Genomic DNA, 12,973 nt, shown 5'->3' with positions numbered 1-12,973 from the left:
AAATGAACCACAGCTTTTAGCACACTCATACACACCACTGTATATTTCAATGTTGATTATAAGCAGGCAGGTTGGAGGGAGCAACACAATACTTTCCAAGATAAAATAAGAGTTGTAGAGATTTAAGCTTTTAAAAAATTAAATTTTCCTGTGATTTCTGCCTTTTTTACCTCCCCTAACAGCTTTCCAGGACTTGGTCTCAGAAGCAGTGCAATGGGTACAGGTAACACAGCTGCCCCTCTACACAGTCACCAACAAATCACTGCAAAACCATGCATGCAAATAGAGGAGGTAAGCTCCCACTGTCCTACAAATGTTCTCCTTTTGAATTTAAATGAAAAAGAAAAAACAATTACTTGGCCAGTCTGAAAAAGCTGTCTCCAAGTCAGGCCTTAGGACTGCCAGATTAATTACTGACCCGAAATAATTCCTGTTTGCAGGACATTGAGTAATGCACCACATGTAATTTGCAGCAGAGGGTTTTATCTCCTGGGAATTTTTTTGAAAAACAATGGCTATTTAGAGCAATGCAGAGGCAAAATATTTGCTTTTCAGAATGTATCTTTATCAGCTTCTTGGCAGGGATGCTTTAATAGCAGACAGAGACTGGGATGAACACAATGGCAGCAGAAATCTCCCCCCTAGCTCCTTGAGAATGAACACTCGCTGTTTTCACATTTATTTGCAAGTCAATTTTGGGAAGCTATTAATGACAAATTTAGCTTTCATTGCTGAAAGCCCCTGGGTTGCAGCAAGCTAATGAAAGAAATGGTTACTTTAAGACATTACCTCTCATTTTCTCTTAGGATGTCTTTTCCTTTCTTCCAAGAATAAGTAGGTCTGGGGGAAGCTTTCGGCTTACACTCGATGATTACCTCACCACCCACTTTAACAAGAGTTAACTTTTTCAGGAGTGTTTTGGAAAAATCTGGACTGACAGCTGAAAGAAAAAACACAACACAAAAACCAGATCAGAAGAACTAAAAGAACCAAAGAACCAAACCTGCCTGAACTGTAAAATATATTTCCTTCTTTCTCATAACAGCATGATTGTCTTTTTGTCACACACTGCCCTGTGCAGACAGACCAGCAGCACATAGGAAAATGGTCTCAAACACAGAACCCACTGCATTTATCAGAAATATCAGTCAACAATTTTATGCTTTATATTCACCAGTGTTGCATAAACAGGGACTTTTTATTTTCATGCTGTATGGGTGGGAGACCTTGAGGTCCTGAACCAAACAAAACAAAGCAAGACTCAAGAAGGCAGCAGGGTAACGAGGAACTCTTCGATCACCCTTCTGAGGCCCTCTGGGGCACACTCTCCTCTTTGTGAAAAAGAGTCAGATTTTCATGGCAGCAAACACCAAAGCCTTGCAGACAAGTCTGCAGCTTGGCTGTGAGGAGCCAGTTTGGCTTCTGATTCCTGCCTTAAAGGATTTTTAATGATTTATTTGATGGGGCCTGGTGACAGGCAGAGCTCTGAGGAGGCTGCTTCTAGACTGCCTCTGGTAGTGAACTCCCCAAAGACAACCAGAAGGTTTTATTTGTATCAAAGTAGGACAATTAATTTCGCTCAATATAGAAAGCTCTGAGCAAAGAGGTGAGGCAGCTGAAGGGTTTTATGAAGAACTCTTGCCTTGCCCTTATGTCTCTGCTGACAGGAGCTTGCTTTCTGACTGACCAGTGGCAGCAAACTCTGCCCAGTCCCCTCCCAATCTCTCCATCCCTTTTGCTCATGGTGTGCCTGCCCAAACGCCATACCCTCTGAGCTCATGTTCCTCAACTTTACTTTCTTCCTGCCCTGAATGTGATCCAAAGCTCACCTGAAGCAGCAGGGAGACAAAAGCTGTGACAGAAAAAGTCTTATTTTTTAAGGCATCTTGTCTGCCTCAGTTTAGATATTGCTCCTGTTGCTAAAGAGTTGAATAAAACATACTCCTACACTGATAATGGGGTGGGCTTTGTGATGAAACAGAATCAGAGTTCACTAATCTCTGAGCTGGATTGTTTTACAAGTTATTTGCTCTTTCCTACTTGGTCCTGTGTGAGGTAAAGGAGTTGCACTAAGTGGGTTTTATTCTATGAGGCTCAAAATGTTGTCATCTGACATTTAAAATGTCTGGCTCAGCTCTACCACAGCTTCCCTCTGCCTGTTCAGGGGTAAAGCATATCTCATAATTTTGCTTGTAGAAGGAAGATTTTAATGAGGTTTTTTTTACTCTAGTCCCACCTTTTCTAAATATTTATTTTTCAAAACATTTAGCCTGAAAACTCCTTAAGGCAATGACTACATCTTACTCATGTTTTTACAATGCCCAGCACAACAGGGTCGTGGCTTCAGCTGAAGGCTCCAGGCAATGTGGTTGTCAACAATGATAGAGAAGAATCACTCTTGTGGAAAGTTCACTCCATAAATTTTCATTTGTCTTTTTCATTTAATTTTGTTGTAAATTTCAGTTGCTACTAGTGGTGGTTAATTGTTTCAAATTTTTAACTTCAGGATCTTTTAAAACAACCATTTTTATGCTCAGAAATATCCATTTACAAGGTAATGATCCTCAGTAAGAGCTCAGAATCTTGACCTCCTTCGAAAACTCCAATAAAAAGGAAACAACACTGTTTGCCTTTAAAAATACACCAAATTAAATCACAGATCCATAGAAATTAACCTGCAGCACACCATTTGGGTACTTTTCACACGACATACACAATGAAGATTGCATAATCCAAATGAGAACTCAGTCCAGCCCAGGTTTCTCAGAGCAGAGTCTCCACCTCTTTGCTTTCTGTGCAGCTGTGAGGTTCCCCCTGGGTGCTGCAGGGGCAGGGGGGACACTGGGGGTACCTACCAAGAGCTAAACCTCTGTCTGCTGAGCCCTGCCCTGACTCCCAAGTCTCATTTTAAGCAGGGTTTTGAATAGGCATGAAAGGCATCAGTGCCTTTATTTCGATTTCTTTCATGCAGTAACACATCCAATAAATCTTAGTGCTGTGAAGTCTAATTTATTGCACATTATTGTATTTTTCTTGAACAGCAACAATGACAATATTTCAACTAAGTTTTCCTTTCCTTCTATGCAGGCATCTCTTGCTGCTGATAAAAAATGACCGATATTGAAAATGCCATAATCAGAAAAGACCTCATGCTTTGTTCTTCAAGATAAAGCAGAGAATGGTGCTATTGAACATTAGCTGTGAAAACAACCAAACCACTATTTTGTAATCCTGAGCTCAGTTTAACCCTTTAAAACTATCTATCTAATGCTGACATATCAGTTCCCAGGCCTGCCACCTGTTCAAACACAACACTTGTGAATGATGTACAGACTGCAGGACAGCCAAGGGACCTCTGGAGATGGTCCTGTCCCAGCCCTGCTCAAACAGGGGCAGCTCCAGCAGGGGCTGTGTCTGGTTGGGTATTGAGTATCTCCAGGGATGGAGATGCCACCATCACTCTGGGCAACCTGTTCTAGCATTTGACCACCCTCTGAGTTTTCTTACACTGAAATGACATTTCCCATGTTTCAGTTTGTGACCATTGCCTCTTGGCCTGGCTATGTAATCTGTGCTCCTTCCCATCAGGCACTGAAGCACCTGGATTCTCCTGACTTTAACTGGGAAAAGCAGAATGGGTCTGCACAAGACAGGTGCTGCAGAAGTTGCTTTTCTTGTTGAGGGTTTGGGAAGGGAGCATTTCACTTGCCACTAGAATGGTGAAATGTCTGTTCTGAGGGGTGGGTTTTAAACATTTCCTCCAGAGAGTCAGTCTCTGCAGCCCAGGGGCAGGCAGTTACCCTCCAGCTTGCTCTGAACTGGGGCAGTACTCCAGTTTCTCCATAATACATTTCTAAGCAGGAAGAGGTGAGCAAGCTTGCCAGCAACCCATGCTCAGTCACCTGGATGAATATTAAAAGATGGGATGACATAAAAAAAAAAATCTCTCCTCTGTCTATCCACTTCCTCAGATTTTCATTTCATGCCTTTCTTAAAAACAAGTTATGCAAGATCCTCCTGCTGGCCAGACCAGCTTGGGTGAAGGCTGTGCTGGCTCTGGCAGGGTTGTAGCTTTCAGAAAAGCACTTACCTATGACACTCAGTTCTGCACTGGCAAAAATGACCCCGTGCCTGTTCTCAGCTACACACTGATACATGCCAGCATCTGAGAGGCTGACATTGGTGATGGTGAGTGAGCCTTGCTCCAGCTGAACTCTCTCCTGCAGGAAACAGTGAAACAAATCAAAAAGTAAATAAGGAGATCCCTCTTTGGAACATAATCCCAGCAGTTGTCGTGTCACATTTTATACCAAGATCCACAAAAAGTAGCAGTAATGGGAAAAATTTGCATGCTCCAATCTGTCTGCCAGCTAAATTTATGTCAGGTTAAATAGTAAATAGCAGAACCACTAAAGTAGTTGGTAAATACAATTTAAAATGGAGGAGTTTCCCTTGACTCCTCTTTGATTTAATACCCAAACCATTTAGATTAATATCCCATTCAAGCAGATAAAACTTGAATCAAAAAATGCACTTTTTTTCCATGGTGGCCTATCATAGCCTACCCTGTTCTTTAAATCAGGGGTATTATGAGTAGAGATGGCAACAAAGGTTGGTGAGATGGGTGCCATCTTAGCTAGCACAGAGAGAAATACTTGAAATCCTCTGCAGTTTACTGAAAACAATATAGATGTTAATAATTTAATGATCCTTTGCTTCATATCAGCCACTAACATGATTTAAGTACAAGACCATCTGCTACTGACCAGCATGAAGCAAGTAAAATCAGTGTGTGGAACAAAAGACCAGGGGATCATTTGTCAGCCTAAGGATATGGAGCTCCTGCTATCAATTTTAATAAGTACAGCAAAGTGTTCCCTCCCTCCCCAGGAGTTTTGCCATTTAAAAAAAACAGTCACATGAAGAGCTATTGGCTTTCTACTTGGCCATAAAGTAGAAATTTAATGTTTGTGCAATCCTTACTGGGGTTCAGTCAAATCCTGGCTGCCATGTTCCTTCACAATAAGCAAAGGGGAAAAAAGTGCTGGCTATGGTGAAACCAGTGCTTTGGTGAGTTGTCCCCAGCAATGGCAGGCCATGTTCCTGGTCCCCAGGATGATAGAATGAGAGACACAGCTCAGCAGAGTGAACAGGAATGTTGTTAGAGACCAGTGGGAACACTAAGTTCACCTGAACATCAGAAACTGAAACCAAATATTACTCCTAGGTGATCATTTTCTGACCACAGCCTCCCTAAGTCCCACTTGGCCATTATCTCTTCTTCATAAGGATGCTCCACCCTTAGCTTGGTATTGTGGACCCTTCATTTTGGGAAGTACCTCAGGTTGCAGAGCTGCCTTACGTTCTACTCATCACTACCAGCCACAGTCCTGATGCCATCAGAGGCACCCAGGAGGAACTGCCTGCACAGAGGGGGGATTTCAGAGCACCCCTTCCATTTCCAGTCCAAAAGTAATAAAACACGTGGATACAAGAAAGTTGGTGGAAGAGGGAGGCTCTGGCAGAGCTTACCTGGGGCAGCAGCAGCTCCCCATCCTTCAGCCAGCGGTACGAGGGCTTCGGCCTCCCACTCGCTCGGCATTCCCAGGCCACGCTCTCCTCCATGGCTGCACGAGCATCACTGATCTTCTGGATCCAGCTGGGCTGAGCTGCAAGGTAATCAACAGGTAACCAATAAGGAGGTAACCACCAAAGGAAGAGGTGACCACCAAAGAAAGAGGTGACCACCAAAGAAAGAGGTGACCACCAAAGAAAGAGGTGACCACCAAAGGAAGAGGTGACCAGCAGCATGCTCTCCAGATGCAAGCGAGCAGCCATCTCTTTGTTAGACCACTTCCAAGTTGGATTTTAGAGGGTTTTTTTTTCTCCTCAGTCCACTTCTGCTTTCTGCAAGATCAGAGCAGGTTTTAATTTTAATAATAACACTTAATTAAAAAGGATAGCTTCAGCCACCCTGATCATACAAAACCAAAACAGCCCATGTGCTGCCCCAGTAGAACAAAGGGCACTGTTGGGCCACTGGGCCTTCAGACAGATTTTCCGTTTCAGGATCTGTATGATTCAGGCTTCAAAGCTTTAAAACGTATAATCCAAGTTCAAAACTTGTAATTTAGAATTTTCTCTGCATTGAAATTACATTTATTCCAGCAATTTGGGCCTGCACAGTTGTAGGCACCACTTCAGGTCCAAATTCTCAGTCTTAGTCCTGCCACAGGAAGATCTTCCATCTGTATGGAAAATCTGGGGACTCAGTAATTATATTCAGGACAATGAACACACCAAGAAAGTCCAAAAGCAGGTATTAGAGACACTCTTCAGTAGAATCTGGTGAAAGCTGACACTGGCAGTTTTCAGACACTTACATGATTGTATTTCAAGCTGCATTTCACATTTTTTAATCACCTTTTTTGTTTGTTTTTTTTTTTAAACACAGATTAAGTTTATCCAAACTCAACAGGCAAATCCAATTCCTCTAAAATTTCCACATGCTTTTACAGACCATAGAAACCCTCTGACTTTCCTATGTTGTCTTTACAAACCCCATCTGTCTAGATACAACCATAAGACTTATTAGGAAGTCCCATAAGGAAAAAGAGACTTCAGGTTTTTAATGGTCATTTGCCCTATTTAGAGATAAGACAAGAGAGACTTAACAGGAAGATGTTACCAGCAGAGGTCTCCAAGAACCTGGTTAATGCTTTTCCCCACACAATCATACAAAAGAAGACTCAGAGACAGGTAATGACATTAAGTATCTCCTTTGGATAAGGAAAGGTCTGAAAGGATTAATTAACCACCAGCATGTCAAAATGGAAAGTTCAACATACAGCTGGCATGATTAGACCTAAAACATTGGTGTGTCTACCAAGCTGGGATGCTGGATACACAGAGGCTGAGAGCTGGGTGCCCTTTAAAGCTTTGCTCAGGCTGTGACAGATGTGTGCTTAATCCCACACCTATGGCCCCACACACCTCCCCTCTCCCCACATTTACAAACAACAAAGCACAGAAGAAAGAAGAATTCTGCACAGCATCTGAACTCCAAAGGACTTGAAAAAAAAACCCAAAAAGCAGGAAGACAAAGTGAACATAATGACAATGCAGAAGCAAAAGAAGCAGCTGAAAAAGAGAGCCAAGCAGTGTTTATTTCTCCAACTGCCCCTCCTGCCCTGGTAATATTTTAAGCTTCTGTATTATCTGTACCTAAAGAGATATGAAAGGGAAAGTGTTTAAATGGAGGAAGATGAAAGGCAATTCTGTCATCTGGAGTAAGAATTTGAACAATTCCATTGAACTGAGACACCATGAGCGACTGCAGCGGGTTCAGTGGTTCAAGGACGTTTACAAATGACTCATGAATTTACATATTTACTGTTCTAGCAGCATCCTACTCATAATTTTGAAGACTCTTATTGTCCCATTAAAGGAGCTCTATAAAACCACACAGATCCATTTACTTTCTTTGCAGTACTGTGTTTTACTGACTTCCCACACAAAACCAACAAAATCCAGGCAAAACAACTGAAAGCAACTTTCAAGGAAAGCCCTGAAAGGTGAGGTGGACTCTGAAACAGATAGAGGCAAGCTATGTAAAAAGAAAGAAAACCCTCACACCACAAGCAAAGGAAATTCACTGATCATCTTTATTTCAGGCAGACTCTCAGATAAGGAAAATTCTCACCAATACAGCAAATGACTTTCCTTGTCCAGACTTTTTGCTGGACTTAGGAAGGGAGTTCAGGTGTGTGCCCTGGAAAGAAATGGTGCTGAGATGCAAACGTGAGATGCTGGGAGCTGCCACCCTGGGCTGTCATTCCATGAGCATAATAGGTCCAAAATAAATCTCACTGTACACCCACGTCGCCCTTTGTTTCACAGGAGCTTCATTCTCTGCTGCTCTTTGGGAAACTTTTCTAATTAGGTCAACCTCTCCTTTCAACAGTTCATTTCAGAGAATAGCAGTCACGCTCTTGGCTTCATCTTGAGCAATACACAAGGGTTGGTTCGTGTAGCAAATATGTTTGAGCCACCAAATGAGAGTTGCCATAATATAATGAAATTTGACAGCCTCCCATTGGGGATCGTACCAAGATGTGGTAATGTGACACAAGATTTCAAGCATGATAATTAAAATAATTCAAATAAGGATATGAAACCAGCTCCATGCTACAACATTATATAGCGACATTATTCGAGATAATGACAAGGTTTAATTTATGACTGGTTGCAGTACACCAGAGAAAGTCCTTTGGATCATTTCAGCAGTGCTAAGCAAAGAGGAATTCTTCCATATGATGGGTTTGGAGTATTTAGATGCTGCTGGCCTTGGTTTGTAAACATCTCAGAAAAAAACTCTAGTACTGGAGAAAAAAACCTACAAGGAAGCTGATTAAGAATTCAACTGAATGAAAAAAAAAATCATATGCTAAATCTATAAAGTGGAAGAAAAACCTTAAAAATATAAACATGACTGTTACATAAGGATAATTTTTATTTAAAAATCCCCCCCTCCTAGGTGATGAGAGTTCTCTGGAATTCATATTCCGGGGGATAGCAGGCAAATGATGGCAGCAGTTAGAAAGAAACCTGTTTATATTTGGTCACTTTCCAGCCTTCACCAACATGAAGTGGGGTGTTTTAAACCAGAGGATTGTGAAAGGATGCCCAAACAGCCAAAAAAATCCAGAGTGAGTCTGTCCTTTGTAAAACACTGAAAGGCAGAAGTAGGCACAGGAAAGTTGGAGCAGAAATCATGTCCTAAAAGGCATTTGAAAATTAAACAACACAGTGGGTGATGATGCATTCCATCAGAAATGAGTAAGAAACAAAGAATGATGGGAGTGATGTTAGAAACTAGAAATAAATCTGTAGGACTTTGCAATCATCAGTGAGTTCAAAACAACCAAGAAGGCTAAAACAAATGAGGTACTAATACATATACAGAATCCAATTCTCTGTCGGTGTATATTGATTCCAGTGTTCCTAAGCCAATTTATTGCAGCTGATGACCTAGTGCAGGCTGTGTAATTCATCATTAATGGCAGATGAAAGGCTGAATGACTTGTCCATTACTATATCTATCCTAAAGAGATTGAGACTGAGCCCTGGATCAGAAAACTCAGAGAAAGACCAGAAAGCCAAGCATAAGTAGTAAGAAAAACAGATGGGAAAAATACATGAGTAATTAAAAATAAAGAATGCAGCCAGTGTATAAGGTTTGCTCAGACAAGTGCACACGTCATCCTGGTCCAAATGGGGATATAGCTTCTGTAAACAAAATCCATATGTCCCTACTTTGTTATTCTTCCTGACAATCACAGGAACATGAAACCAGACCTTCAGTTACACCACTTTTTCCTCTTCTTGTCCTTATCTCCTCCTGACCTCTACTGCCAATTAAGGACTATTTGAAATCTATACAACTCTCAAAGCTGGGCAAATCCTCCACCAAAGTCATTGGCTTGAATGCTGCACCTAAATGATCTCCATCCATCTGCAGCTTTGCAAAGTTCACCAGATGCTGTCACTCTCCCTTCTGCCTCTCTGGAAAACTGACCAGCAAAACCAAATTTAGTCCCAGTCCTACTTGGGACTAAAATATTTAATATCAAGAGAAATACAAACAGACAAAGATTTGAAGGAGTTCACCTACCTGATAAAAACTACTTAAAATTGTCCTTACTTCTTATTTACCACCTGCCCATAAGCTGTTCTGCACTACTATGTCACTTTCTCTCTAGCATCACCAGGCACCATAGGACTGTAGGTATTACAGGGACATTTATAAAGACCATTTCTTGGTAATTTATCTGTGTAACAGGTAGAAAACTGGGTTTTCTAGTAAGGCATATGAATTATAATTAAGACATATTTGTCCTATTTATGTGAATTTTCTTGTATTTTTATCAGTCCGGAAACTAATTTTCTTTCAAGGAGCTTTGAATTTTCAGCAAATTATTTGTGATCTGAGACATGCAACTCCCTGATTTTCACTTATGCAAATGTCCTCTAAAAAGCTCTAGACGTAATGAAGAGCACAACATGATTTACATTTGAGGTTGTTTTACAGAGCAGCATAAAACAGCTTTTGCACAGATAAAACACAGGTCCACTGATGAAAGAGGGGGACTCTCTTCACTGCAAAATGAAGGAGCCACATGAATTCCTGGTGGGGCTTTGATTTGAGAAGTATTTAATCTGAAAAGCAGTCCAGCCAATTAAAGGGTTTCTGCTGAATATCTTACAAAAAGCTGCAAAGAACTGTAATTAGTTACAAATAAGTCTGATAATGCTGATGCTGCTGCTCTGACACTTATAGAAACCATTTTCACTGCAATTTTTTCCCTCTTCACCTTAATTTTCCAATGGTTGACTGTTCTCAGTGTGAAAACTTTTCTCATGCCCCATTAGATTGTCCAGGTCCAGGGGAACACTATGCTGGTGTGGTGCCATTTAACCATGGGCAGCAGGAAGAACCTGGCCAAGGGAAGTCAGCAGAGATATGGAGGGGGAAAGGAGGTGACCACAGGGATGAACCACACCAGAATCTTATGGATTCCTTGTGCTTCTGCATCTGCCCATTGCCTCTTGTCTTGCTCAGGACACCCTTTGGGTTGTAACTGTCTAAGGAGGATCTGACTGAAACAGCATCTAAACTAAACATTGAATGAAACATTGGATAACTGAATGAAACATAAGGATAATTAATAAGAATCTTCTTGATGCTGGGTCTATGAACAAAAAAGGCAATTTCTTCTTAAATTAGCTAGCTAAGGTAAGCTGCTTACTCTACTTATGAAAAAACAAAAATGTGGTTGTTGACATTGCTTTTTGCTGGGGATATAAATTTTAGCCTCACAGAAGGTTATAAAATTTAAAATTTATGAGCAGCTGGATGAAAAATAGAATGGTGTCAATGGGAGTGCTTTGGAAATGCTGTGTTTCCAAACACACAGCTGATGGTGCTCTGGGCTCCTGTGGGAGCTGGCCACAGCCCCAGGGACTGCCCTAGCCTGGCTCCCAAAGGCTCAGGGAATTGGCACTCAGGAACTCATCCCTGACAGCACTTCTGGCTGCTAAACCAGAGTGGAAAAGAAGTTTTTGCAGTTTAATTTACCAGCTCTCAGGAACTAATTTGAGGAACAGGGTGTTTGGTTTGGAACGGCAGAGAGAACAAGAGACTTATGGCAAGAAAACAAGTGATGTGTTGTTCTGAGTTCTAAGAGCCCAGGAAGCAGGTATAAGTCACTGTAATTGCATTAACATTAACACGTTTCCCAGTGTGTAGGTCTATCTATCAAGTAAGACACAGCACTCAGAACAAATGCTTTTGGAGAGCAATAAACCACAGCCTGCCTGTTGCTGCGTTGGGCTCAAAGCACAGGAAAGGGAGGAAGAGCAGATCTTGCAAGTTTAATTAACCTTTCCTGCTGCAACAAGAATGTCGAACAACTTCAGTGGCACTGATATGCTAACAGAGGAAAAAATAAACATTGATACAAGAATGAAATACAGCAAAAGTCAACCTTCCCTGACAACTTCCAGGAGCAAAGAAAGGCACTGACAACGGAGGCAACGCTGGGTTATCTACACTGAGCAGGCAAATTGGAATTTAATTTTCTTTTTCCTTTTTTTTTTTTTTTTAAATACTACACAGAGAGGCAGATAATTGGGTTTAAAGGAGTCACACTGTCAGAGCCAGATTGCCATCTCCATGGCACACCTGGTGACAGAGAAGGTCACTGCATGCAGGTGGCACCTCTGACCACCCGTATCACATCCTCCAGAGCCTTCCTTCCCTTCTCCTGAAGCCAGCCCTGGCCTGCTAAAAGACACCTGAAAACCTCTGCCAACATTTCAGTTGTATTCCAACACTGACATAACACCTCTCAGCTTTAAAAATAATTATTAAGGAAAATAACTTTGCATTTCAATTAGTCCTATAAAATGTTTACCTGCAGTTTCACTAAAATAATTTCACTGCCATGTGAAACTCCAGAGCCCAGCTTACAGAAAGCAAGGGCTTTTTTTAAGAGATCTGTTTCCTGCACTAAGTGGCTGCCAAACACAAGCTATCCCTAGAAACTGAATACTTACAAACTAGTCACTCATCACCCTCAAGACAACAAGGGCAAGATTGTGGTTAATCATCCTTCAAACCAATACCCAGAAGAGAATCACAGAATCATAGAATCATAGAATCCTAGGGGTTAGAAGGGACCTCGAAAGATCATCTAGTCCAACCCCCCCTGCCAGAGCAGGGCCACCTAGAGTACATCGTGCAGGAACGTGTCCAGGCGGGTTTTGAATGTCTCCAGTGAAGGAGACTCCACGACCCCCCTGGGCAGCCTGTTCCAGGGCTCTGTCACCCTCACAGTAAAAAAATTTTTTCAAATATTCAACTTGAACCTCCTGTGCTCCAATTTACACCCATTACCCCTTGTCCTATCACTGGTCATCACTGAGAAAAGCCTAACTCCATCTCCCTGACACTCACCCCTTACATATTTGAAAACATTGATGAGGTCACCCCTCAGTCTCCTTTTCTCCAAACTAAAGAGACCCAGCTCCCTCAGCCTTTCCTCATAAGGGAGATGTTCCACTCCCTTAATCATCTTAGTAGCTCTAGACGGCAGGCTCACACCTCTCCACAGGGAATTCCTCTGCTCACACGAAGAAAAGCTGATGTAAAGATAGTTCTTGGCATGACAAACAAAAAGGGAGGAGGACAATCCTCTTCTCCTCAAATCTTGAGCTTCTTGACTGAAATGACATCTCCAGTTTGGAAATCAGCACTAGCCACAGTTGCAGCTTTTGTGTAGGATCTGAAGGCCCCCAGACAATTAGATTATAACTTAATATATCCTATGGTGGGAGGATCCCAAAGGCTCCATTTGCTGCTTTGCTAGGAAGGTAGGTTTGGCAGTGGGTTGAACAAAAGTCTAGAAAATGT

The 12,973-nt window shown here is 41.8% G+C and overlaps 1 protein-coding gene across 1 annotated transcript in view; it reads right to left on the bottom strand.

The window, feature by feature from the left end:
- The window catches only part of CNTN4 (contactin 4), a 101,543-nt gene that overhangs the window by 48,184 nt on the left and 40,386 nt on the right, over positions 1-12,973 (bottom strand). Inside the window, exons 6-8 of the mRNA XM_030458332.1 lie at positions 5,533-5,669; positions 4,091-4,220; positions 790-940 (exon numbers count right to left, since the gene is read on the bottom strand). Coding sequence (XP_030314192.1) covers positions 790-940; positions 4,091-4,220; positions 5,533-5,669 — 418 coding nt within the window. The remainder of the gene's footprint in view (positions 1-789; positions 941-4,090; positions 4,221-5,532; positions 5,670-12,973) is intronic.

This window comes from Calypte anna, chromosome 12 (genome assembly GCF_003957555.1).
Source record: "Calypte anna isolate BGI_N300 chromosome 12, bCalAnn1_v1.p, whole genome shotgun sequence".
NCBI lineage: Eukaryota > Metazoa > Chordata > Aves > Apodiformes > Trochilidae > Calypte > Calypte anna.
Note: the sequence above shows the minus strand (reverse complement) of the source record. Positions and strands in the feature narration are given on the sequence as shown.